Genomic DNA, 24883 nt, shown 5'->3' with positions numbered 1-24883 from the left:
ACTCCAAAGAGGAAGCTACACAAGTCATCCCTGAAGCTCAAGAACATTCCCAATTTTCACACATTCTCCTGTCATATTGAGATGTCCTTAGCTGCCGCTTGCCTGGGTCACAGCGGGTGCAGTGAGACTTCAGGCTGCTTCCAGTCTGGGGGTTGTAAGTCCCCTTTGGACATGGGAACTGAGTGGCAGAGGCAGTACTTGGAGGGCAGTAGTGGCCAGCTGGGCATTCATTCTCCATAAAGGAAGAGGAATTTTGGGGGCAGAAGAACCTAGTGTAAAAAGACGTTAAAAAAGAAAGAGAAGCAATAAGACATTTTCTAGCAACATTCCATCCACAAATACCTGAATAGCAACTTAGTGGTGGGGCCAGCTACTCTAATGTGGTGTATTGACCACAAGAGACCTACTTATGCATATTTCACTACATTTTGAGCTGTTTCCTCCTCTGCCAAATTGATGGCATAATTGCAAAAGCCACAGAGACATAATTTGCTTAACTTGAGTCACAACACATCCAGGCTGTGATTCACCAACTTGTAAAAGTTAATCAAGGTCAAATCCAGGCAGTAATTGGAGATGAATCCCCACAGGAAAAAGCCAGACTCAGCATCAGGTGATACCCAAGATCCTCTTCCCCTTCAACAGGCTTGTTGCCAAGGGAACAGTCTCTTACTTTAGACATGGGAAAGGTTCATGGTGCTAGTGGTTTCCTTGCTCCAGATAACTTTCTGATCTGAATTCCAGTGTAGTTGTACCTGGATTTAGGACTCTGCCTGCTCCCACAGTCAGCTGTAGCGTGGTTAAACAGAGCTCTGCTTCCTCACAGAGACTTTTCAGTGCTTTTCAGTGGTAAAAGAACTCCTTTTCCCACCACACTCCTCTCCACAATGACTGGATAAACAATTGTTCCTAATAGCCCCTTACTCACACCTAAAATGTGCGAGTACGGGACTCACACGTAGGGGACTCAGTGTCTCACCCTTACCCTTCAGGACAGGGGAGGCAGCTGCCTTGCCTTGGAGAAGGGTTATAGGACCCTGCTGGACAAGCAAAAGGAAGAGCTGTGCCCTTGGGACAGAAATACCCTGGAAGAGAAAGAACAGACCAGAATCAGCAGCCTTTGGAACATCAAGGACGAGTCAGACATTTAAGCAGGACATTAACTCACCTTGGGGACAGGGCTGTGGCTTCTCACCAGAGACACAGTATTCCCCCTCTGGGCAAGCACGGCACTCCTCTCCATGGGTGTGTGGCACATAGGAGCCAGGGGGGCATGGAGCTGGACTGCTGGATCCGAGAGGACAGAAGTGACTGACTGGACACGGAGCTCCTGAGAGGCCATCAGTGGGAGCGGAGGACCGGGCCCCAGAGATGCAGTAGTACCTGCAGCCAGGAAAACATCCTTATTTCCACAAGGCCAAGAAGAGCCCTTGTAGACCTCCTCTTCTTACAACCCAGCATGTAAATGTGTGTGCTCCTCTACTCACCCTGGGCTGCAGGGTCCTGAGGGGGCTCTCTGCCCTGAGCTATTGCAGTAATATCCCCCAGGGCAAGGCTGGCACTCCTGCAAGCTCCTGCTGCCTTCACCACCAGCCCATGTGCCAGGAGGGCACTGCAATGGAAGGGGGGCACCTGGCAAAATACATTGTGCTGGAGTGAGGAAACACCACCTCATGCCTTCTGCGACTGACGAACAGCTCTGCTTTAGCAAAGCACTCTACCTTCAGGGCAATAATGACCAGGAGGACAAGGAAGTCCTGATTCTCCATCTTGGGGGGCTCTTACTCGGGCACCACTTTTGCACCAGAACCCCTCAGCACAATCTCCTAGAAAACAGAATAACTGATACAAAATACATGAATCTATTAAAAGATATCAACAAGTTCTTGATAAGCAAATGGGATAGTTCACCTAAGCTGAGATCAGCACCCTAGAGTCCTAACACCAGTCCATCAGTGCCTGCCATGACTCCAACACCACTGAATACACTCAGGAGAGCAGCAATTTACCTGTTGGGGCAGCAAGCCCAGAGAATTCACAGTATTTTCCTGGTGGACACCTTTGGCATTCTGTGATTGCTTTCAGTTTTTGCCTTGGTCCAAAGGTTCCTGCAGGGCAGCTGTACTGAGTGCTGCTGTTTGTTCCTGCTGGGCAGTAAAACCCTCGTGGGCATGGGTAAAGGGTAAAATCAATAACTGGCCCCTGCTGGTTGTTACAGTAATAGCCTGCAGAGGAAAGAAAGCTATGTTAGGAGGTAGTTCCTAGGAGATAGTAGCTATTGAGGTGCTGCTCATTAGGGGAGAACAGGTTCCCCCAGGCACACACCTCTGAATTGCTTTAACCTCTCATGGCCTTTTCACACAAAGCCAGAACTTGCTCTTCTCCAAGCCAAGAGAGGGAAACCACCAAGACAGGCAGCAAGTCTCTAAACCTGCACCCATAGGAAGGCTCAGGAGGCAGCAGTCAGCAGCCACCTCTTGTATGATGTATGGAATGCCAATTGGATAGGGTGAAAACAGAACTCCTGTTTTCTGGATGCCTGCACAGCCTACAGCTCCTTCTCGACTCCTGGCGGATCTCCCAGCAGAGGAATGTTTTCCACCTCTGGCTTTTCCTCTCTAAACCACTGGCTCACACGTTATCACAGTATCACAGTATGTTAGAGATTGGAAGGGACATGAAAAGCTCATCCAGTCCAATCCCCCTGCCGGAGCAGGAACACCTAGATAAGCTTACACAGGAAGGTGTCCAGGCGGGTTTTGAATGTCTCCAGAGAAGGAGACTCCAAACCTCCCTGGGCAGCCTGTTCCAGTGTCCGTCACCCTCACTGAGAAGAAGTTTCTTCTCATTTAAGTGGAACCTCTTGTGTTCCAGTTGTACCCACTGCCCCTTGTCCTATCATTGTTTGCCACTGAGAAGAGCCTGGCTCCATCCTCGTGACACTCCCCCTTTATATATTTATATACACTAATAAGGTCACCCCTCAGTCTCCTCTTCTCCAAACTATAGAGACCCAGCTCCCTCAGTCTTTCCTCATAAGGGAGATGCTCCACTCCCTTAATCATCTTATTTGCCCTGCGCTGGACTCTCTCCAGCAGGTCCCTGTCCTTCTTGAACTGAGGGGCCCAGTTCATGTGAAGCTGTCCAATACACACAAACACACTTTCCTTTGAGCATGTGCCCAGAGACTCTCAGTCCGTTTATCCATGACTTACCTTCCCAGCACTGTCCGGTCGGAGCAGTGAGGCCAGGTTCCTCACAATAGAAGCCAGAGGGGCAAGGCTGGCACTCAGAAAGCGTTCTCCTCCCCTGGAGGCTGGAAAAGGTGCCAGCAGGGCAGAGCTTGGGTACTGCTGATGCTGCAGCTGCGAGGACAGAGAGAAACGAGCAGTGAAAGATGAAGGAGGTCATTGCTGTGTTCAGGGCTTGGATGAACGTGCAGCAGCATGGAAACAGGATCAGGGCAGCCATGTGCTTCATGCAGAGCTCAAACAGAGCTGCATGGGAGAGGACTGACATTAGCAGCTTCATTTAACAAGGGAAAATGAGGTGCAGCTGATTACAATCCAAAGATGGAGGAGTTTGGGTGCTGAGACAAATCTATCACTCCCCACTTTCAAAGAACAGGCCAGGGGGGAAACTAGGGGAAGGATCAGAGCCTTCAGGCAGTAGCAAGTTGGCCACCACACTCCCAAAATCACCCCCAGTGATTTCAGATATTGCAGGACAGGAAAATTTCTGTATTTCAGACATTATGTGACATGAAATTTTTAGTCCTGCTGGATACCTACTGCAGTAAGTGCCCCCAGGGCAGATATTCCCAGTCACACCATCTGTTGGGTTAGGGATTGTTGCTCCAGCTTTACAGTAAAAACCAGCAGTACATTCCCCAGTGGGCACAGACAGACCTGGAGGACAGAGGGGATAATGGCACTCAAAGCACTAAGGTAAAGGAAGGAAAGCAGGAAAAACACACACTCAAAGCGTCCCTCTGGAATACACCAAAGGCATCCCGCAAGCACCATCACAGCTCTACAGGAATACCAGGATAAAATCAGCTCCTCTTTAACACATGGAAGGAATACTGAAAGGATGGAAATGGAGCAGGAGAAAATGAAGCAGCGTTTTGTCTGTATCCCACCATCTGCAGGCGCACAGAACACAGGGAATTCTGTCAGGAGATCCGGATACTCCATGTCTATGAACCTATAGCCACCTGTGTTCCCACCGGTCCTCGAAGATGGCCACGGAGGCAGTGACTCACTTGAAGACACACAGCAAATTCTGGGAAACCCAGGTTTATCACCCAGAAACAAAACTAGATTTAGGGTCCTCTACTGAGCTCTGAAACAACAAACATTTCCCTGCTCATACAATGCCTTCATTTGAACTCCCCTCAAACCAGATCGCTCCTGCTCTCCAAACACACAAACCTGAGGCATTGCAGTAAAACCCTGGAGGACAAGGAAGTGGCTCTGGGCTTCCTTTGGGGCAATAGAAACCAGCTGTGCACTTCCCTCCAGTGGCAGTGGCTGGGCAGAGGCAGTTGGTATTGGTGTAGTTATCCAGATCAAAAGGCTGTGAGGTCCAAGCAGCTGAGATGCAAAACCAACCTGAGAACAAAAAACATGACTGAGAAGCTCTAGTGATGACAGAGCCCCAGGAATTCTCATGAATAACCCATCCTGGATGGCTCTGCTGCAGGACACAAGCATCAGCCTCCCAAAACTAGGCTGTCCCCAAGTGCTGGGCAATGCAAAAGCCACAGAGATCCAGTCTCACCTGCATCACACATGCCTGAGGCAGCTGTCAAGTTCTCCTTCCCACAGTAGTGCCCAGGAGGACAGGGCAAGCAGCTATCCAAGCTCTGTGTCATGGGATCAGGGTTATAGTAGCCCCGCGGACAGGGGAACTCAGTAGCAAACCTGGTTCCTTTGGAATAAAAAGAGCAAATAGCTTTCATGGACTATAAATACTGTCTTGGCTACCAGTCCTGCTGTATCACTTCATGTGGCATCCTACGGTTCGAGGTCATCTTTGCCAGTTTATGTCACTGCTGACCTTCCCAGTGCACAGCTTGCCCTTCATGGCCAGGCAGACAGGGCTGTTTGGTTTGCCTTTAATGCTCAAACAACAGCCATAGCTGTGGTTTCCAGGGCTGGGGTTTCCTTCTGTGGAGAACCAGACTGACACTGAAACCTTTGGTCCACAGAGACAGTTTCTTGGCCCATGGATTGCCTTGTCCCCCCAGACCCATCTCACCTTTGGGGCAGTAAAAGCCAGCTGGGCAGGGGTTCATACTGTAGCTGGTGGTGTTTTCTGGGCAGTAGTAGCCTGCAGCACAGGGGAAGCATGCAGCTTGTCTGGTGAGGTTGTTGTAAGTCCCTGCAAGGCAGGGCAAGGGGAAGCTGCTTCCTTCTGGGCAGAAGTGGCTCACAGGACAAGGACCTCCTTTCTCCCACATACCTAGAGCATAGGAAGCACAGAAACACGGCCCGCAAAGGGGGCTGCTGAGGGAGGGACAATGCTAACAAAGGTCCACCAAGAAAGATGTTGTCTTCTCTGGGATCCCAGAAGACAGAGCAACACAGTAACTAGAATGACCACAGTATGCCAGCTTTGGGATTGTTTGATGCTGTGTTACCATGCCTCTTCTCTCCTTGCTTCACAGGCAAAGCCACAACAAATCATATTGAACAGATCAGCTTTCTAAATGCTCTGCTTCTCATCTACCAAGAATTCTGGAGAACATGGAATTCACTATGAGAGATCTGTAACTCTTCCCTGGACATTCTTATTTCTGAGACACAATAAAATGGCCAGGAGCAACCAGGCTATGTCCATTACAGGCACAACGGGAACTGCCTGGGGCCAAACCCCCTCATTATTGGCCCCAGACAAATGAAGACACCAATACTTGTTCACCCAGGGCAGCTCACCCTGTGGGGATGGTGAGGAAGCTCCACTCGAGCAGTAGTAGCCAGCCGAGCAGGGTCCTGAGGGTGCTGTGAGGCCAGCAGAGCTGCAGTAATAGCCAGATGGACACACTGTGCAGCTGGAGTCCTGCCTGTTGTAGAGCCTGGGGAGGGACACAAGCAGGCTTTCTGTTGGCAGGAGCACAGGTTCAGCAGTAGACCACTGACACCTACAGCTCTGGGCAAGTGAAAGCACCCATGAGGCTTTTATGATCAATGCAATGTGTCTAATGAGCCTTGCTGAGTTGTACTTTGCTACTTAAAGGACTAAGGGAGAAACCAAAAGGAAAATACCAATGAATATCAGCAGAACCAAGAAAACTACTTACCTGTCAGAGTAAGTGCCCATAGGGCATTGCTGGGGGATGCTTGTGCCAGCTGGGCAGAAGTGGCCAGGGGGGCACGGACCACCAGTGCTCGTGTTTGTGGCTCCATCAGGGTTTGGGATGCTTGCTCCTACATGAGGAAGGTAAAGCAAAGGTGTTCTGAATGACACAGGTAGCTATTCCTGCCTAAAGAAACATTTCCACAGCTGAAAGAAGAGAGCAGCTGATTGTTACTCAGGCCAATCTATAGTGGAATGGAATAACTAACAGCAAGTACTAGGGGGGAATGGAGCCATTTGGATGGCTTAGTCCACCACAGACCTACTCCTCTAAGAGCTGAGATGTCAGGAAGAAGGAGACAATGACCACACATGATACAATTGCACGTAAACCCCTATATAGCTTTAACTATAGCTCACAAAATTCCTCCCTGGCATGTATCATCACTCTCCAGTGAATAGCCAGGAAAACATACCCAGAAGAGAATAAACTCATCTGAGTTCCCACTGCTGCAACCAGGGCGAAAAGTGACCCCAAATGCCCACCTTCCACGCTAAACTCAGAGTCATCTGCTTGTGGAAGGGCCAGTATGTACAGAAGCTGTTTAAGTTATATGGGAATAGTGAGAGCATCTATGGAGCCTGTCACCCACATCGCACAGCATGGATCTGAATGCTGATGGCAGCAGAGCTGCCTGCCTTCTGCACTTGACCTGAACGAGATCCCAAAGAAGGGATGAGCTGCCCAAACCAGCCACAACCAGAGAGCCAGGCCTCTAGGAAATCTGTATTTGTGTGGTTTTCAGCTCTAACTCAGACTCTTCTTAATAATTCCAAGCACATAAGAATTTAGGAGTAAAGTAAATGGCAGGATCCTTATGAAATCACCCAAACTCAGGATCCGTGCTTCCATGAGAGGCATCAAGCACTAATCCTCAGCAGCATGGTGGCAGCATGCAGCACAGAGAACAGTCAGTGCTACTGGATATGGTGCAGGAGGACTGAATGGTGTTGCCACCATCTTCCTATCTGTAGTTCTTTGTCCCTACAAATCCAAGCCCTCATTCTGTGCAAACATCAGCTGCAAGCTGCCAGGAAACATGCTCACAACAGTCAAATCCCTATGGTAATGACTTTCTTCAGTCTGCTTCTTGTAGTTTTCCCCAAAGTCCTTCTAGTAGGCTCAGAAAGCAGGTATCTAAATAGAGAAACTTATGATGGGACTGATGATAACCTTATCCCATTGCTTTATTCCTCAGGACCATCCTGGCACTCTCTGCAATGGGAGAGATTGTACAGAGAATGTACAAAACCTGATCCCTACACGGAATTCCTTTTCACTCCTCTTTTTGCCCTGCGAGCTCTAAATTCAATACCTGCTGTGCAGAAGAATCCTGGCCAACAGGGACCACTTGGAGAGGATAATCCCCATTCTCCACAGAACATCCCTGGAAAACCACAGAGGGAAAATAGCATCAAGTATGGGTAAACAGGGAGAACAGCCGGGAGAGCTGCGGTGCTGCACACATGCACTGGGAGGCAAAAGGGAAGACAGAGAGAGCCAGCTCCTCAGCATCAGCACAACAGGGACAGAACCACATCCCAACCCAGCTCATGGTCCTCTGGGAAACCCTGAGTGTAACCCAACCTTCTGCAGAGCCTCAAGGAAACCTGTGGCTCACTGGGGACACTGTCAGTGGGAGAAGGAACCTCCTGGACTGTGTGCTTTGATGTCTGTATTCCCTAGAGTTGAAACATGCACCAGTGGCTTAGGAAAAGGGATATGCAGAGATATCACCCTCGTAGACACTGCTCTGCACCGACAGAGTGATCTCCTCACCTGCAGGGCAGTGCTGACACCGCTCAGCCTGGCTGAGGCCATAGGAGGGGTTGTAGGTCCCAGGGGGACAGGGATAAAAGCTGATTCCAGTGTTCTGAGGGCAATAGAAGCCAGGAGGACAGCGACGGCGCAGTCCACTTGAGCAGTGGAACCCAGCAGGGCAAGGGAAGCATTTCTCTTGACCTGTGAAGGAAGGAGAGGAATTTAAAGGAACCATGTAATGAAGTGGAAGAAAACCACCATGTACACAGCTTCGCTCTGCCTTAGGAAGCAGGAATGGAAATGAAGCTATTCTGTAAGCCCTCCTGCTATTCAAACACAAACCAGGAGAGCTTGATTCAGCTTCTTGACTCCACCAGCCCCAGTGTCAGTAACCTCCACACCTCACCATAAGCAGAACAGCAAGGAAAGCCAGTGAACCGCTTACCAGCTCTCTGTGCACCTACTGCTCCAATCCTCACCCATGAGCTGGCTGCCAGGGTGAAACACATTCCCCATGTGACACGAGGGAAAAAACACCCCCCACCCCGACCCCTTTCTTTAGTCCCCCCCACTGAATGCTGATAATGGCCAGCAGCTCTCAGGACATTCTTGGATGCAGACAAGTAACACAACTGGTGTTTTCCACATCCCCCAGGTCACAGACAAGCTGCAAAGCTCTGGCTCCTGACCTGTTGCATTGCTGTATTCCCCACTGGGGCAGGGAGAAGGGGCTGCTGAGCCTGCAGGGCAGAAATGTCCTCGAGGACAGAGATCTCCAGTGAGCCCATCCTCTGGCTTTGCAGTCTTTGTCCTTCCCGTGCAGTAATAGCCTTAAAGCAGAAAGCATTTGAGTCCTGTCTCTGATCCAGAGCCAAGGGAGTTTTTAAGAAGCTAAAGGAGCTTTGCCTGGCTTTGTCTCACCTCGTGCACAGAGTCCCTCAGGAGCAGCCTGGCCAGACATGTTGCAGAAAAACCCAGGGGCACAAGGCAGGCACCAAGTGGCATCCTGGGCTCCCCTCTGTGCATTCCAGGTGCCAGCAGGACACGGCATCTCTTTTGGGTGGGTTGTGCCAGCAGGGCAATAATGTCCTTGTGGGCAGAGATCCCCAACTGGCAGCCCCATCTGAGGCGAGGGAAATGTGGTTTACAGAAGGTTTTGTAGTGCCAAAAGGCGTGAAGCAACGTGAGATATTCAGTACTCACGGGTGAGGAGGTGCTGGAACCTTGAAGGCAGTAATACCCTGGCTGGCAATGTCCCTCTGGCTCAGTCAGAGCAGCCCTGCTGCAGTACATGCCTGCGGGGCAGGGCTTGCAAGAACCTGCCCTGACTACATCGGTGTAGGTTCCCTGCACAGAGAGAACCAGTGAATGTCCTCTGCCAAGGGGCTGGGAGCCTGCACACAATCACTGCTTGAGACCCAAGGTCATATCTGACTCTTACCACTGGACATGGGAGAGGGAAGGAGCTTCCAGCCAAGCAAAAATGCCCTTTGGGACAATCCTGGGGTGCAGCCAGGCCTGCCTCACTGCAGAATGTACCCTCTGGACAGTCCCTACAAAGAGCCTGAGCACGAGCCTAAAGGGGGAACACAGAAAGCACTTGGCAGATGTGGGGTATTGCTGCTTGCCACATGAATCAGTGAACTTTGCACACTCTCCCAGCTCCCTACTACAGAATAAGCACCCTGAAGCACATGAACTGCAGTCTGAATGCAACGCCACTAAAGCAGTGGCAAGCACAGCCCTGATCTAACAGAGCCACAGTAGTATGCACAGGTGCATGTTAACTCACCCATGCTAGGCTGAAGCCTCCTCAGCCACTTCTACATTTGCACTATGGAAGAAAACTAAAGAGAAACTGCCAAATGAGCAAGAGACAACAGTGCTGGACTGATGGACCTGACATCCTGACCCAAACCTTCTCAGTTCTGAACAGTTCCTCTGTTGCAGGGTAAAAGCAAAGGAGGTGGTGATTACCCAATGCAGGAGAAAACCTTAAGGTGGCCACTTACAATGACCTCCTGTGTTTGTGTTCCCACACTGGACACTTTCCAAGGGCTCTGATGCCCCCTCCAAGTACATTACACCGTGTATACTAACAGACTTACAGGCTGGAAGCTGCCAAGAGGACAGGGCTCTGGCTTGAAAGCTCCTGGTAAGGAATAATGCCCTTCCATCACCACTTGCTGAAGAGCACTCTTGGCACCTCCTGTGCAAAAGTAGCCAGCTTCACAGGGTCCTGAGGGAGCTTGGCTGTTCGTCCCATCACAATACAGGCTATGTGGGGAAAAAAGACACCGTGGGTACAATAGTTCCTTTTGTCACTGGATAACAGTCTTGGTATAAAAATACCCCTACTGTCTATTGGGAATCTCGGAGACCTGTTTCTTGTTTGCTTACAGGCCTTGAAAGGGAGCTACAGAGGATACGTGTCACTTCTCACACATGTTTTTTAAGGACCATAACCTCTGTATCCTGGGAAGAATCCTCCCCTCTACGAGCAGGGAGCAGCAGCTGCATCTACTTCTGACTAAGGGCCACACAAACACCCAAATGTTGGTTTTCTTCAGACCTGCTCTGCAGCTCTGGGCTAAAACCACTCCAGAAAGCCACCCTGATGGCATTCCCTCCAGCTTCTGCACGGAACAGGAATCCCACAGCAGCCTCCTGCTCAGTTTTCCTGCCCACCTCTCCTGGGACAACAGAGTTAAGTAAAAAGAGGGACAGTTCTTTGAATTTGGATTCTCCCAGAGCTTTGGACTGCACCTCATGGAGGCCTACAGCACCTGAACGTCACTGTCCCTCACTGGCCTGAAGCTGCACAGACTCAATGCCCACTCACGGAGAGGTGAAAGCCACCACAATCCATTCCTTTGCCTTCAGAATCAGTGGTGTCATTTTGGTGCCATTAAAAGGAATGCAACAGGGTGGTGAATTATACTATCTGCTAATCTAACATCAGTATTAGGGAGGATGTTTAAGCAGGAGCTGCTGGGTGAAACCATGGGGCACCACTGATAGGAGCCTTGACAGAGTGAGTGAGCAATAGGAGCTGGGGGACAACTGAGCCAATTTAAGTCCCTTGTTGTAAATCTGCTGACACATGGAGAGCTCAGGCAGCAATGGGAACAGAGCCCTGGAACAGAGGGGGCTGCTCTGCAAGGCAAGGATGGGCTGTTGGAGCAACTAAGCTGAAGGCTGAACAATCCCTTTGCAATGGGACAGGGCTGAGCCATATTCTCTGGAGAGGACACTCACCCAGGTGGGCAGTCCAAGCACTCCTGGAGGCTCCTCAACCCACTGAGGTTGCTGTAAGTCCCTGCAGGACAGGGGATGGGTGAGGGACAGCCGGGTGGGCAGTAAGCCCCAGCAGGACACACGTCTCCTGTCACACCATCTGTGGGCAGCTGGAATTGGAAAAGGCATCATTCAAAACAAGGAGGAACCAGGGTTCAGGTGTTTAGAGCATCATCCAGCTTTGGGCCCAAGGCAAGACAGGAAAACAGAGACAGACAATACCTACTTGAGGGAAATGCAGTAAACACAACATGAATAAATGGATGTTTCCACAGCAGCATCCCACTGGAATTCACATCCACTCGACTTTTGGTTTTAGTTAAGGGGATGTTGGTGTTGAGAGGGACAGATAGGACGTGGCTGCACTCCCTTTGAGGGCTGCAAGTGGTCCTCATGCCATCAACCTGGGGACTTACCTTGAAGGTCTTTTCCAACCTAGTTGATTCTATGACTCTATGTGAGCAGCACAGAATTGTGACTCTTGAAGTCACCGAGCTAATAAAAAGCACCACAGTGGGGAAAGAGCCACCACACTGGAGCACAATTAGATAAGGAGGAAAAGAACTTGCCATGAGACTTACTGGTGTGAGGGCTCTGCCCTGGCAGTAGAATCCAGCCTTACAGGGACCACTTGGCCCAGTCTGTCCTGGAGCAGCACAGTAGAACCCACGGGCACATGGGCTGCACTCTGAGGGTCCAGATAACCACTGCCTGCCACTGTATGTCCCCTCAGGGCAGGGTTCAGGTTTAGAGCTGCCTTCCACACAGTAAAAGCCCTGCAAATCAAAGTCAGCTTAATACAGCACTTCAAGCTCTTCTATTAGACCCCCACATACCAGCTTCTTCCATAAGGTAACTAAGAAAGAACAACTCACTGCTGGGCAAGCTTTGGGCTCTGGCATGGCAGGAGAGTCACAGTAGTACCCAGGTGGACACGGTGTGCAAGGGTCTTCACCCTCTGTGCTGGAATTATCCCAGAAGAAGCCTGGCATACAGGGGAAGGAGAAAGGGAATCCAGTCCCCGGAGGGCAGCGATAGCCAGGTGGGCAATCCCCTGTCTGGAAAGCAGAATACACACTCAGGCATGGCTTTGTTGTCCTCTTCTGAGTAGGGAAGAGGAACCTCCTAAGATTCGACTCCAAAAGAACCAAGCTTAATCTTGAATAACCTGGCATCTTTTAATACAGGGAAATGGGGCAGAAAAGAAGGGGAAGGAGGGAATTCACAGTCTTATCAGTAAAACTCTGACCATGTAGGATCATTATAGGTGAGGGGTTTGGAAGGTAAAAACTTGTCATTGAGACAGGCCCTACATGGTGTCTATACAGCTGTGGGGAAGACGCTCTTCTTCCACACTTGGAAAAAGGGCTGGAACTGGGATAAGAGTTATCCTCTTGCTCCTAAATGAAAGCACAGACTCACCCATGTGGAAGAGAAGAGGATTCCTTTTTAACAGCTATTAATATTGGAAGAGTTCATTCTTTCCAGAGACAAAATAATCACCCTGAAAGATCCCCAAACTCATGAGATACAGAGCAGTACCAGCTCCTGATCGCTGTCCCCTCTTTCATAGCCTGCTTTGACAGGCACAAGGTTAAGTAAAGACAAAAACCATGCATTAAGCTCACTCCATTTACAGTTGTAGCCTTTGGAGAAGAAAAAAATCAGGAGGAGCTGGGCTCTACTTACAGGGTTGGGAATTCCTGGAGGCTCAATCCCCTCTCTGTAGCAGTACTTCCCCATGGGACAGGGCAAGCATTCAGCAACACTGCTCAGACCCATCTGCTCACCATAGGTCCCACTGGGACAAGGCTTACCCTTGAAATGAAACAGAAGAATGGACCTTTACCATACTAATACGACTGGGAACAAACAGTGACAACAGGCACTAGGAATCTGGGATGAATGCTGAAAAGATGGTACAATGGAATGGAGATCCAATGCTCTGGACTGTGCACAGAAAACATTATCCCAGTATTAGCAACAGTTGGATGGAGGGCAAATATTGCTAGGGTCTGTGAACACCAAGAGTACAGAAACCAGTTCAGAGGCTATTGGGAAAGGCTCCTATAGCAAGACAAAGCCCAATGCAGACTGTAACTGCACAGCCAACTCGATCCCAATCCCAAGGACCAAAGCAGACTCACTCACAGTGTCTCCCTGGGGACAGTAGTATCCTCTTGGGCAGGCATTTGCACTGGTGTCTGGAACAGCAGCCTGTCCTTGTGGGCACAGCAGACCCGCTGGGCAAACCATGGCTAGGAGCATCACCTCCGAGCTGGTGTGCTCTCCAGCACAGTAATGTCCCACCAGGCATGGCAAGCAGGAGGCTGAACCTTGGTCCTACAACAGGGAAAGCACGTGGTTCTACTTCTCAAGGGCAAAAGAACCCTTGCACAATTGGTAATGCTACCAGAGACACAAAGAACTCCCACCTAAGCTAACGTGTGAGCAGCAGGCAGCTTACAATTCAGTGCATTCACCCTGCAGGTGAGAAAACCTGGCCTTCACAAATAAGAAGCAGGTTCCACGGTTTATCGAGGCAAAAGGATCTGATGCTCAGAGCAGTCAGTCCAACACCCCTTGCCAGCAGGAGCAGAGAACACAGACACATCCCCTCCTCTTTCTCTGTTACACGGAACTCCAAGGTGCAAACAAGAAGGAATCTCTTTGCTGTCCATAAATCTCCATTCACCATTTCCCTCCTCTCTCATCTTAGTAAGGGTTCCAGTGGTAACTACCAAATCTGTGCAGTGATGGAAAACTGGCCTGCATGAAGATACTGGGGTCACCTGACAGAAGTGAAGAGCCCATCAATGGGGAAACATGGCAATTAGCACTAGATTATTGATGCTGGTTTTGGGGTAGACAACTCAGAAACAGGCCTCAGCACCTGCTTGTGCTGAGGGCCATTGCTGCTCCCTGCTGTGGCTCCATCTTGCTTAACTGACAGCTTGACTCCACTGCAATCAAATGCTTCCCTTGGAGCAGGAACCAACTCTCCTTTCTGCCAGGGTCAAATATGCCATGAAAACCCAAAGTCCCTGCTCAGCTACACGACAGATGTACTCAGATTGCTGGTGCTAGCCTCTGGAGTGGGAATAACAGCAGAAGCAGCATTGCACACATGGTATGTACTTTTAGCACCCTGTCTGGAGCACATCTCTGTGCTAGCACTTTCCCTCCTTACTTGCAGAGTCAGCACATGTGGCCAGTATTGCTCACAGCACTGGATACCATCTCCCCAAATCGGAGCCATCACACAAGGAGATGAGCTCACTCCAGTGCCTCCTTTTGAGGCACTCAAAGCCTCAGGCTCCCCTTGAAGCTCCCTTTCTGCCAGATTTCAGTCCTTCTGCTCAGCAGGTGCCAGGAGAAAATGATAGTTACTTACTGAGAAGTTGCCAGCACCGCAGGGTTGAGGAGATACGGTGCCCAGCTCAGGGCAGTAATACCCTCCAGGACAAGGGGTGCAATCTGCAGCCACTGCTGCACCATGTTCTGTGCGATAGGTTCCTCTGGAGCAGAAAATCCAACAGAAGAGAGAGTCACAACAGCAGCAAAATGATCCAGTGTCTGAAGGGGGCTACAAGGATGCTGGAGAGGGGCTCTTCATCGGGGACTGGAGTGATAGGACAAGGGGTGATGGGTTCAAACTGAAACGGGAAGTTCAGGTTGGATACAAGGCAGAAGCTCTTCCCTGTGAGGATGGAGCGACACTGGCACAGGGTGCCCAGAGAAGCTGTGGCTGCCCCATCCCTGGCAGTGCTCAAGGCCAGGTTGGACACAGGGGCTTGGAGCAAGCTGCTCCAGTGGAAGGTGTCTCTGCCTATGGCAGGGGTTGGAACTGGTTGAGCTTTAAGGTCCCTTCAACCCAAACCATTCCCTGATTCTATCACAGCACACCTCTGGTCTGGATCCTCAGTCTTCTGTATAGGGGAAATCTACCATTTCTGGAGGCAAGAAACTCCCTGATTCAGAAAAATCCTGCCTGGACCAGCCAGTAACACACAAGGTCAAAGAAACACTGCTGGTGCAGAAAGCTATTATTTAAACCCAGAAGTGTTCTGAAATGCCATGTAGAAGTGCTTTCTTTTGTAACTACACAGCTATGCAGCACATGGGATGCACTTACACTGGGCACAGAACTGGCTTGGAGGTCCCACTGGGGCAGAAGGCTCCCGCGGGGCAGGCAGCACAATCTTCCACTCTCCCATTTCCCAGCCTGGGGGCATAGGTTCCTGCGGGGCAGGGGTACTGTGTGCCCCTCTGTGTACCTTGCCAGAAAGAGGAGAAAACCAGCCTAGTTCTTAATACAGCTCAAAGACAGGAGGCAATAACCCCCCTGCTCTTCACTGCTGTTATTTACACGAGTTACATGTAAATATGTATTTCTATATACAAAAATCACTGCTCGCAGCTCTGAGAACAACAGCAACAAAATCACCACTTAGCAAAGAGTGCCGAATCTCTGCAGGAAGCTTCCCATTTACAATTGCAGCAGATATTTGCATCTGAATTCTTTGCCAATGAAGGGAAAGAAAACAATGCCAAAGTGCTCTGTGCAAACAGTGTGTTTACTAGACAGAAGGGACCTTTCGTTACCAACTCCCCATCGAAAACCCAGTGAGAAGATCCGCTGATAAAGCCAGGTGTGATTTCATCAGAGCCCAACACCGTTTCTAAGGACAGAAGCACACTAAAGCTCCTTCACTCCTACCCTGAGGGCAGTAGTGCCCTGAGCTGCACATCCCAGTAGGAGAACGGGCTCCTCCGAAGCAAAACCAGCCTGCAGGGCATGGGGAGCACTCCTCTCCTGAGGTCAGGCTTGTCCTGTTGCTCCAGGTGCCTGGGGCACACTTGTGCTGCGTTGGGTGCTTGGTGCCTGGTGGGCAGTAGTGACCAGCTGGGCACGGAGTGGGGGGCTTCTGCTTCCCCCCTGTTCCTGTAACACACATTGAAGACAAGCAATGTAGCCTGAAGCTGGCTTTACAAAGCCCAGTTCCTCTGCTGGGTGACCCTGAGTGAAGTCCTCCCCTCATTTTGCACCTTTCCTCTATCTGAAAGAGGGTAACAAGAATTACATCCGCTCATGAGGGATTCTGTCAGAGCTGGTTACTAAAGCAGCTTTTCATCAGTTTAAGTATCCTATGTGGTGTCTCTGTCCAAAGCAGGAATCGATATTAAAGCCACCAACAAGCTAAAAGCTTTGAAGACATTAAAGGCTGGCCACTTTGAGGCCATGAAGTTAAAACAGTCACTCTGGGGGGCATAAAGAGAGAACTTGAGAATAAATTTACCTTGTCCGCAGGGCAGAGCGATCTCTGCAGTACCACTTCGGGCATCTTTTTCCCATTTACCATCATTGTGATACCTCATTGACCTGTTCTAGGATTTCCCAGTGGGCTCTCTGACACCAAAGAACACAGTTTACCTGGCCATGAAGCCCCTCCTTACCTCTCCCACAGGCAAATCCAGCTGGGCATGTTTCACACTGGGACTTCTCAAAGAGGTTGAAATCATTGCCAACTGTTCCTGGAGGACAGGCATTGCTGGGAGAATGAGGGCTGGATGACCCTGCTGGGCACACGTACCTGACAGAACACAGCAGCAGGGTAAGCTTTGGTGCAAGAAGGAGACAAACTCTGTGCCCTGTGACAGTATTAGGATGAGTGCTGCAGCTGGGGAGATGCAACACAGTGAATGGAGTGGTTGCGTCACACACCTTTCATCTAAAGAAAAGTGGGTTATTCAGCCAGGTTGTGCTGTTCACAGCCAGGGGATGTGGGGCCTGGCTTCATCCTTGGCTAATTTTATAACCTACTCTGTGGCAACAGCAGGTAGCATTGCCCTCCATCAGAACAGGCTACATCAACACTGACTCAGCAGTGATGTCTTGACACAGCAGCACCACCTGCACCTCTTGACACATGAAACAAAACCAGGGGAGGTGAAATACATGCACAGCCATCAGCAGAAGCACAGGAACCAAGCCAGGCTTACCCCGGTAAGCACTCAGCATCAGGCTGGGCTAAGGCAGCCTGGGTGCAAGCTCTCCCTGCTGGGCAGGCTCTGCAGTCAGTGGCTTCATCCTGGCCTTGCAGAGGGTTGTGTGTGCCTGGCTGGCATGGCACTGGGTGACTTGCTCCAGCAGGGCAGAAATACCCAGCAGGGCACTTCCAGCACAACCCAAGTCCTAAAGAGAGACAGAAAGAAGACCCAAGGTAAGGTCCCCAAAGAAACCCCCAGAGGGTCCCATGAAATGTGCTTCCTTTGCTTGAATGATGGAGGTTCACTTGTACCAACAATGAAATCACTGCAATGCCAGAAGGTGGTGGTGTTGGATTAGCTGAATGCTAGTGAGGTTTAGTGGCTCATGGAAGCAGTAAAACCATCTGGGTTGTGTTCTGTGACAACAGGACAAGAAATGAGACACATTAAATATAAAACCATCAGCCTTAAACCGTGCTCTGCTACAGGTACATTTAATAACCCTCATGCTCAGGCCTCTGCTGCAGCAGAGCCAGGGGTTTTCCATGTTTGTATGGGGTTTTCCATGCTTCACAGACTGGAGTACACGTGGATACCTTGTTTGAATGACAAGCAGTGAGCTGTGAGCACCCCTAAAATCCTGGCTGATGAACAGGAGGCTTGCATTAGGAATGTGAGTAAGATCAAGACGTAATGAACCAACGATTCCTTCCTGCTGTTACCATGCTCAGAAAGTGCATTTCACCACAGGATGCCCCCAGATATCTCACTGGGTGAAGAGGAAACACAACTTTAGCACAGGAGTAGTCACTCTCCTCCTGCACGAAGCAGCTTGAGCAATTCAGGGGGCAGGGAAACACTGGCTGATGGAGTACTCCCAGGTTGAACCCCTTTCCCAAATGCTTGTTGAGGCCAGGCTCAAGCGCATCCCAGTGTGTATGTGCTTCTGCAGGCTGGAACAGAGCTCTCCAGCACCCCAAAATGACCAGGATTTATCCAAGCCTAGGTTTCCCCCTCCACAGATAGAAGGTGCAGGTCCACATCAGGATTCCTCAGGGTGCAAAGCAAGTTCCAGGGTCACCTCTGCCTTCCACCCACTCGCTCATTCCCAGCCCACAAAAACCTCATGGTTTCCCCCTTACCTTTACTCCACACGGCCCAAAAGGGCACAAGGGTCCAAAACCTGGCTAGAACCAGGTCTGAAGTTCTCAAGGCTACAAAATCCCCCAGCTCTGAGCACAGCAATGGAGTCAATGCAGCTGAGGGGGGCTGCAGCCTCATGGAACTTTAAGCATTGCCTTAAGATGGAAACAGCTGCATGATGGGGGGCTGTCCCGGCAGCAAACCCAGTGGGAATGCCATCTGACAGAACCGGAATCCACACCACTTAGCTCAACCATATGAGCCATCACCTGCCTCATGACAGCATACATGAAATACTCAGGGTTTATTCACAGGTCCCCTCCTTTGCAGGTGCTGTCCTGCCTTTCCAAGTGCTCCTGAGGATAGCTGACATCAGTACCTAAAGCAGTACAGGCCTAACAGGACCACTGAGCAGCTGCACACAGGGTTTCTGCTCCTACCAGTGCACATGGTGGTTTGTGACCCTGGATAAAACATCCTGGACTTGGACCAAAGTTTACTCGAGTGAACTGAGCTCATCCCCTGAGCACCCCTCTGAGTGTCTCTCTTTTCCCATTGTCCAGCACTGTGAAGGAGAAAGCAGCAATTTCTAGACCTTTGTGAGCCACTGAGTTACTTGCAGTGTTCAAACCCAGGCAGAGCTTGCCTCAGCAGCATGCAACTGCTGCAGCAGAAAGCCAGCTCTCCCTTTCCATGTCTAAGCAAAGATGTAGTTACCAAGCTCCATTATTCTGTCCTAGATTCATTTATCCATTACTAAACTGCAAAATCCAATCACCTTCCACAAGTTTCCCAATCACGAGGGGAACTCAGCCCAAAGGAAAGGTCACAGAAGAGAGCTGGAAACCTGTGGGAGCCTTGTGCCTACCTCCTTGCATGCATTTCAGAACACGACATGCTGCTTCATCTACTTGGCACTATAAGAACTCTTAAGGGCAGGGCTTCTACAGTTCTGAAGGCTTCAATTCCAGTGTTTTCTGACCGATATAATGAAGTTTTGCCTAATCTGTAACCTTATTTCCCTTTGCTATGAGAACTGTGCTATAAAAGGTGGCTCATGCAAAGCTGACACAGTTGAATAAGCTTTAGCAACAGGCAGCTGCTGACTTTGGCTTCACAGCTGATCTGTGGATGCCTTTAGCACAATGTGTCAGGTTGCTCCTTGGTTTTCTTCTGCTCAAAGTACAAGCATCACTTTTCCCTGCCATGGCAACTTCTTTCAAGTCTCTTCATAGGGCAGAGATCAGGGTCCAAGTCCACAAGTGATGTAAGTGAAGTGAAATAAGGGGACAGTAACTTCTAGATGTAACGGCATTGCAATCCCCAAATGCTCCACCACAAATCTGGCGATTCATAGGCAATTCCATAGGTGGTCCTTTCATGCAGAGCTCTAGGACTGCCTGAGCCAGAGCCTAGTAAATACACACTGTAACTGCCAGCCCCTTCACAAGAATGTGATTTAACAGACTGATTTACAGTGAGAATTATAACCCCAGTGCCCAAAATGAAGACCTTTTATGACACAGACCTGGCAAGCATGAGGAGCTGCTGCTGCTGGGGGGGTGAAGCTCCTCTTTGGGCTTGAAACTCCCTGCTGGGCATGGAGGGACTGCAAGGCCATCAGGACAGAAGTGACCTATAGAGAAGAAGAAAACAACCTGTGGTTCAGCAATGCCATTGTAAGTCAGAGCAGCGTGCTGCTGGGTTTCTTGCACACTGACACATGTCTGTGTTGCAGGGGATAAATGGGAAAGCTCAAGTATTCGTGGCTAAATCATATCATGGTGTCTGATGGTTGCACCCTGAAGGCTTGGTTCTGCAATAGAAGCAGAGATGCATGGGCATAATCAATGGCAGAAACCAGCAGGTTGCTTTAGGGAGAAGCAGCACATTACAGACAGCCCAAATCTTTGGGTTTGGAAATTTTGACAAGATTTGATAACTTCTCATCCACTTCCCATCCAAAAGTGTTTCTTCCTTAGGTAAAACCTGAGCTGGTGATTCAAATCCAATTCAAAACATACAGTGACATTCCCACCTAAATATCCCAGTTAGTTTTATTAGTTGGCATTATCAGAGTTAATTCTTCTCTTTTTATTCCAATTCTTCTGCTCTCTCCAAAATGGAAAGATGAGCTGAAGTGCTCCTGCTCTAAGGACCACATTCCTCTTTCCCTTGAGATCCTCCTGCCAGTTGCACATCTAGTGATGAAATGCTCATATCCAGCTACAATGAATTGTTCTTTCCAAGTAATGCCTTGTAGAACTTGAGTATCAACTAGTTTCTAATGTCCAGATGGATATTTGAAGAGTGAAAAGAAGGATTTAACTCTGACACAGAGTGCCACTGCCAAGTGCAAATGTGTTGCTATGTATTGGAATAGCAATGACACATTATTCCCATGCATACAATGCTGAGTACACAGATTATATGGAATTAAACTCAGGCAAACCATGAAATATCCCACTGGGAATCCTCAGGTCTCTCCTGCTTGTGGTGGTAGTCAAACTCCTTACCATCCAGGGGCTTTGCAATGGGGCTGGATGACTTATTCTGATTGAAGGACACAAGAGGTACTCATTTAACACTGAATTTCACACTGGGATCCTTGGCATATATTGAACCTGTTGAGCATCAGGAGATCTGCACTTGCTCTCTCAGGTTTTGTGGTTGATAGACTGGAGGTGAAACCTGACCGCAGCCTTTGGCTGATCCTGTGCATGGCAGGAACAGAACTCCTTTGTTCTGTCCTCTTGTCTCTCTATTATAACTAAATCTAAACTCCTGAGATCTTGCTCTAGCACAATCTCTTTAGCTTCTCCATTTCTCCTTCTACTGCACAACACGTAAGGTACCCAGAGTACAGGAACTCTTCATTATTTAATAAGAGGGATTCTAATTACAGACACAAGAATCAAGTTACTGAGTTGAGTGACTCTGCAGGAGGCACCTGGAGCTGTGTAGGGCTTACAGGAGAAGGAAAAGCATGATAGGACTGCAGATCACAAACTGCATCTCTGTAGTAACAGCTACCCCATGCTCTCCCTGTAAGGCCAGGGTGCTAGGAAATGAAGCCTGAGGGTGTGTGGAGGGAACTCTTAGTGATATTCCTGCTACTGCAGCACCCAACTGTCCCTCTTACCAAGGACTGTGGTGAAGAAGGGAGCAGAACTGATGCTGAGGACCTTGGAGGGACACCAAAGCACTGCACTGTACCACAGGAAAGAAGCACGACGGGAAGCTAATATTGGGCTACCAAATCCTGTCTAGGCTTATACTCATTCTCCGGGATGTATAAGGGATTTTAATGCTGCAGAAAGCTCTCTTTTTATGGGGAAACTAAGCCAAGCAGCCATTCAGTACCAGGACAGCTTAACCTGCAGTGTCACTGAAGAGCTGCACGCTCCCAGTCTGGACAAACACAAAGCTTTGGGGTTTTGTACTGGGATTATCCCCAAACAAACACTCACAATGTAAGTTAAGGTGCTTTCACAGTTACTCCATCATTTCCTTTTGGCTAAGAAAGCACGTGAAATGACATTCTCTGCCCTGTTCTGTTCCTCTGCTGCCTAATTTTGCATCAGCATCTCAGCGAGGAATTTGTGCCCCCCCAATGACAACACACTGCTGCTGCCTAAACATGGGCCTGTTTGGATTTCTTTGAGAGTGTCAAGCAGAGAGAGGAATTAGGTAAAAAACCACAGCGTGGCCTTATTTGATTCCGAATGCTACAGCACCCACTATAAATGGGTATTAGTGATAGCCTGTGAATCCAGCTCCTGAAGTGGAGAAAGACATAACTGTGTGTGAATCAATTTCACAGATGATCAGTTAAAACCCACAGAGAGGGAGAGCTTTCTGGGAGGAAAGAGGAAGCCAACGCTTCCCTCATGGCTCAGCAGCACTTGAGGAACTTGCTTTTCAGGAACCCTTCTTGATGCCACTGCTGGTTTTAACCCCTGGGGTTGCTGTCCCACAAGGAGCCAATCTCTGTTCCCAAACTGCCAGCTAAGCTTTACCAGAGCAGAGTGCCATTGCAGGCTCCTTAGGGTCTAATGCCTACAGAGGACACGGTGAGATGTACCTACCTGCTGGGCAGGGCTGGCACAGCAGAGGGTCTTCCCTTGGGAACGGGCTGGGAGCGGAGGTTACACACTGAGTGCGGCTCGGGTTTGGCTGCTCACCAGCCCCACAGTGCTAAGGGGAAGAAACACAAACTGAGCCCACCACAAGGTCCAAATGGCCATTGCTGCCCAAAGCTGGGTCCCAGGGAGGCCCGAGGCATCAAAAAGCCTTTCATTCTATCTCCTGCTTCCTCCTTGTCTGCCTCTTCCCTTCCCAGCACCAGGGAAGTAAAAAGAGTACTTCAAGCTCCAGGCTTTTTGAGCCCTCAGCTGAGGGGTTTAGTGGTGGCAGATAATCTGAGCACTAACAGCCTCACAATTTAGATGAGAAACGTTTATTTCTATTAATAAAGACCATTTGTAGAAGGCCTTAGGTCTACTGTACACCACTGAAGTGTACTGAATGCTTTTCCTTGAGGGAGAAAGGTCATATCCTACTATTAAAGCAGGGAAGCCTGACTTGTCCTGACAACACACTTCTGCCTACCCCAAGTTTGCCCTTGGAGAACACCACACTCATTCTGTACCTGTCTGCTCTGTCCATCCGGGCAGATGTAAGTCTCTGGACATTCCTGGCACTCCAAGTCTCCCTCTGGTGAGTAGTGACCAGGAGCACAGCTCCTCTGCACACCGCTTTGGGGATGGCAGGAATATCCCTCTGGACATGCACGGCACCCAGCTCCACTCTCCAGGCTGAGGTAGCCACTGGGACAGACCTGCAGTAGGACCACAAGGAGCATCAGATCCACGGGGACACATCCTTTGCATGATCAGTGCAAGCCACTTTCTCTAAGCCAAATCAGAGACAAACAGTGCAGGAATATCCCGAACAATGTCAAAGTGGGCTGTAAAATCTGGGAAGCAGCCTGATGGTTCAGAATAGGTGGGAATAGAGGCAGAAAGCACGACTTGCTGCTTGCTCTGTCCCCCAGCTCACCTGGCAGGCAGTGATGTCTGTTTGAGCTGTAAGTACATTGGCTGTTCCCAGTGGGCATTTCCTTGGAGCTGCTTGACCCCCAGGGCAACTGGATCAGAAATAAAGAAGTTGGAAACCTGAATCCAAACAACATCCCTGCCCCTCCTCAACACACACAGGACACAAGATCTGCCCTAAGCAATAGCAAAGGGAAACTGGTTTTGTACATTCCCCACTCCCATTGACTTCGAGGGCTGTTCTGGATGCTGTAGAAAGCCCTTTTAAGTCAAAGGGCAGTTTAAGTCAAAGACAGTGGATTCCTCATCACCTATAAGGGACTGGGCACCATGCTTTGTGCCCCACCTCCTGACTTGCATTGTAAGGCTGCTCTCAGGATATCCTGAGTAAAAATGATGTCCCAGGTGTTCAACTCCCTTCCTGCAGTGCCCAGCAGGAGGGAAGGAGAGATGGAGACTTACTAGAAACCTGTTGGACATTCCAAGCAGTTGCCAGCTGTGTAGTAATATCCCTGCCTGCAGTCTATGAGGCAGTGGGTCTGGCAGTCTGTGCTACAGCCTGGGGACAGGGAAAAGGCTCCTAGAAGAAAGCAGAAGAAATAAATGCAGGTACAAATTCAAGACTCCAAGTTAATGGCCAGTTATTATCACACCATAATGTGTCATTAGTGTTAATGGCACTAGTAGTACTACAGCAACGGCTTTTATTGTTAACAACATTCCTTTGCCTTTATAGAAGAATGGTGGCTATGAAAGGCACACAGCACCCCACCATTTCACCCAGCCCTCTCGAGGATGTCTCTTGACTTCCTATACCATAAGAGAAAGGTGATAAATACAAAGATGCTGAAACCTGAACTTAAAGAACAGAACAAACCCTGAGTTACTGTTGCCCTTTCTGCGCTCCATACTTTCTATGTTGAAAACACTGCCATGCTTAGGTTTTTTTCTCTCTTCAGACAATCAAAACCTCTTAGTGAATACATTGAATACATCCCCCACCTTCTCCTGCCTTCTCCCTGAGTAAATTCCCAGAAAAGACTGGCAGAATGGCAGTTACATTCATCTCTTTATGACCAGAACGAGCCACATGTCTGCATGTGTACATATATACACAACCACCATCTCTATTAGCTTATAGCTTTCTGGAGGTAACCATATCAGCACCACTAAAGCCAAAGTAAAACCAAACCAGACTAAACCAGCAGTCTGCCAGTATGAGAAAGTTATCCACTCACCTCTCAGCAAGATCCCAAGGCTGCAGCAGAACGCC

The 24883-nt window shown here is 49.5% G+C and overlaps 1 protein-coding gene across 1 annotated transcript; it reads right to left on the bottom strand.

The window, feature by feature from the left end:
• Nucleotides 1-37: 37 nt before the first annotated feature.
• Nucleotides 38-24186, bottom strand: LOC133220243 (multiple epidermal growth factor-like domains protein 6). Its single transcript, XM_061368194.1, has 35 exons — nt 24073-24186; nt 23615-23702; nt 23205-23393; nt 22642-22750; nt 20082-20189; nt 17423-17615; nt 16877-17013; nt 16140-16364; nt 15555-15696; nt 14814-14937; nt 13571-13762; nt 13109-13237; nt 12295-12477; nt 12001-12195; nt 11381-11529; nt 10231-10399; nt 9564-9698; nt 9326-9469; nt 9044-9245; nt 8812-8952; nt 8141-8323; nt 7677-7748; nt 6305-6431; nt 5940-6079; nt 5263-5466; nt 4783-4932; nt 4434-4613; nt 3792-3908; nt 3216-3365; nt 2010-2225; nt 1722-1826; nt 1488-1632; nt 1169-1383; nt 986-1085; nt 38-269 (listed from the first exon to the last, which is right to left on the bottom strand). The coding sequence occupies exons 8-35, from the start codon at nt 16168-16170 to the stop codon at nt 38-40; spliced, it is 4272 nt and encodes a 1423-aa protein (XP_061224178.1). The 5' UTR covers nt 16171-16364; nt 16877-17013; nt 17423-17615; nt 20082-20189; nt 22642-22750; nt 23205-23393; nt 23615-23702; nt 24073-24186.
• Between the last annotated feature and the right edge of the window lie 697 nt (nt 24187-24883).

Source organism: Neopsephotus bourkii, unplaced genomic scaffold, assembly GCF_033783945.1.
Source record: "Neopsephotus bourkii isolate Nb327-2 ecotype Australia unplaced genomic scaffold, CSIRO-AGI_Nbou_v1 NB_1433, whole genome shotgun sequence".
In the NCBI taxonomy this organism is placed as follows: domain Eukaryota; kingdom Metazoa; phylum Chordata; class Aves; order Psittaciformes; family Psittacidae; genus Neopsephotus; species Neopsephotus bourkii.
The sequence above is the reverse complement of the archived record's forward strand: the minus strand, read 5'-3'. Positions and strand labels throughout refer to the sequence as shown.

Bases quoted from the DNA above. Each gene is read 5' to 3' on its own strand.
- LOC133220243 (XM_061368194.1), bottom strand. From the start codon at position 16,170: ATGTGCAGCTCAGGGCACTACTGCCCTCAGG. The intron at 9,699-10,230 runs GTAAGTCTGTTA...TTCCCCCTTTAG, and splicing joins CTCTTGGCAGCTTCCAGCCT to GCTCGTGCTCAGGCTCTTTG. The intron at 6,432-7,676 runs GTATTGAATTTA...TTCCTCATGTAG, and splicing joins AGGATTCTTCTGCACAGCAG to GAGCAAGCATCCCAAACCCT.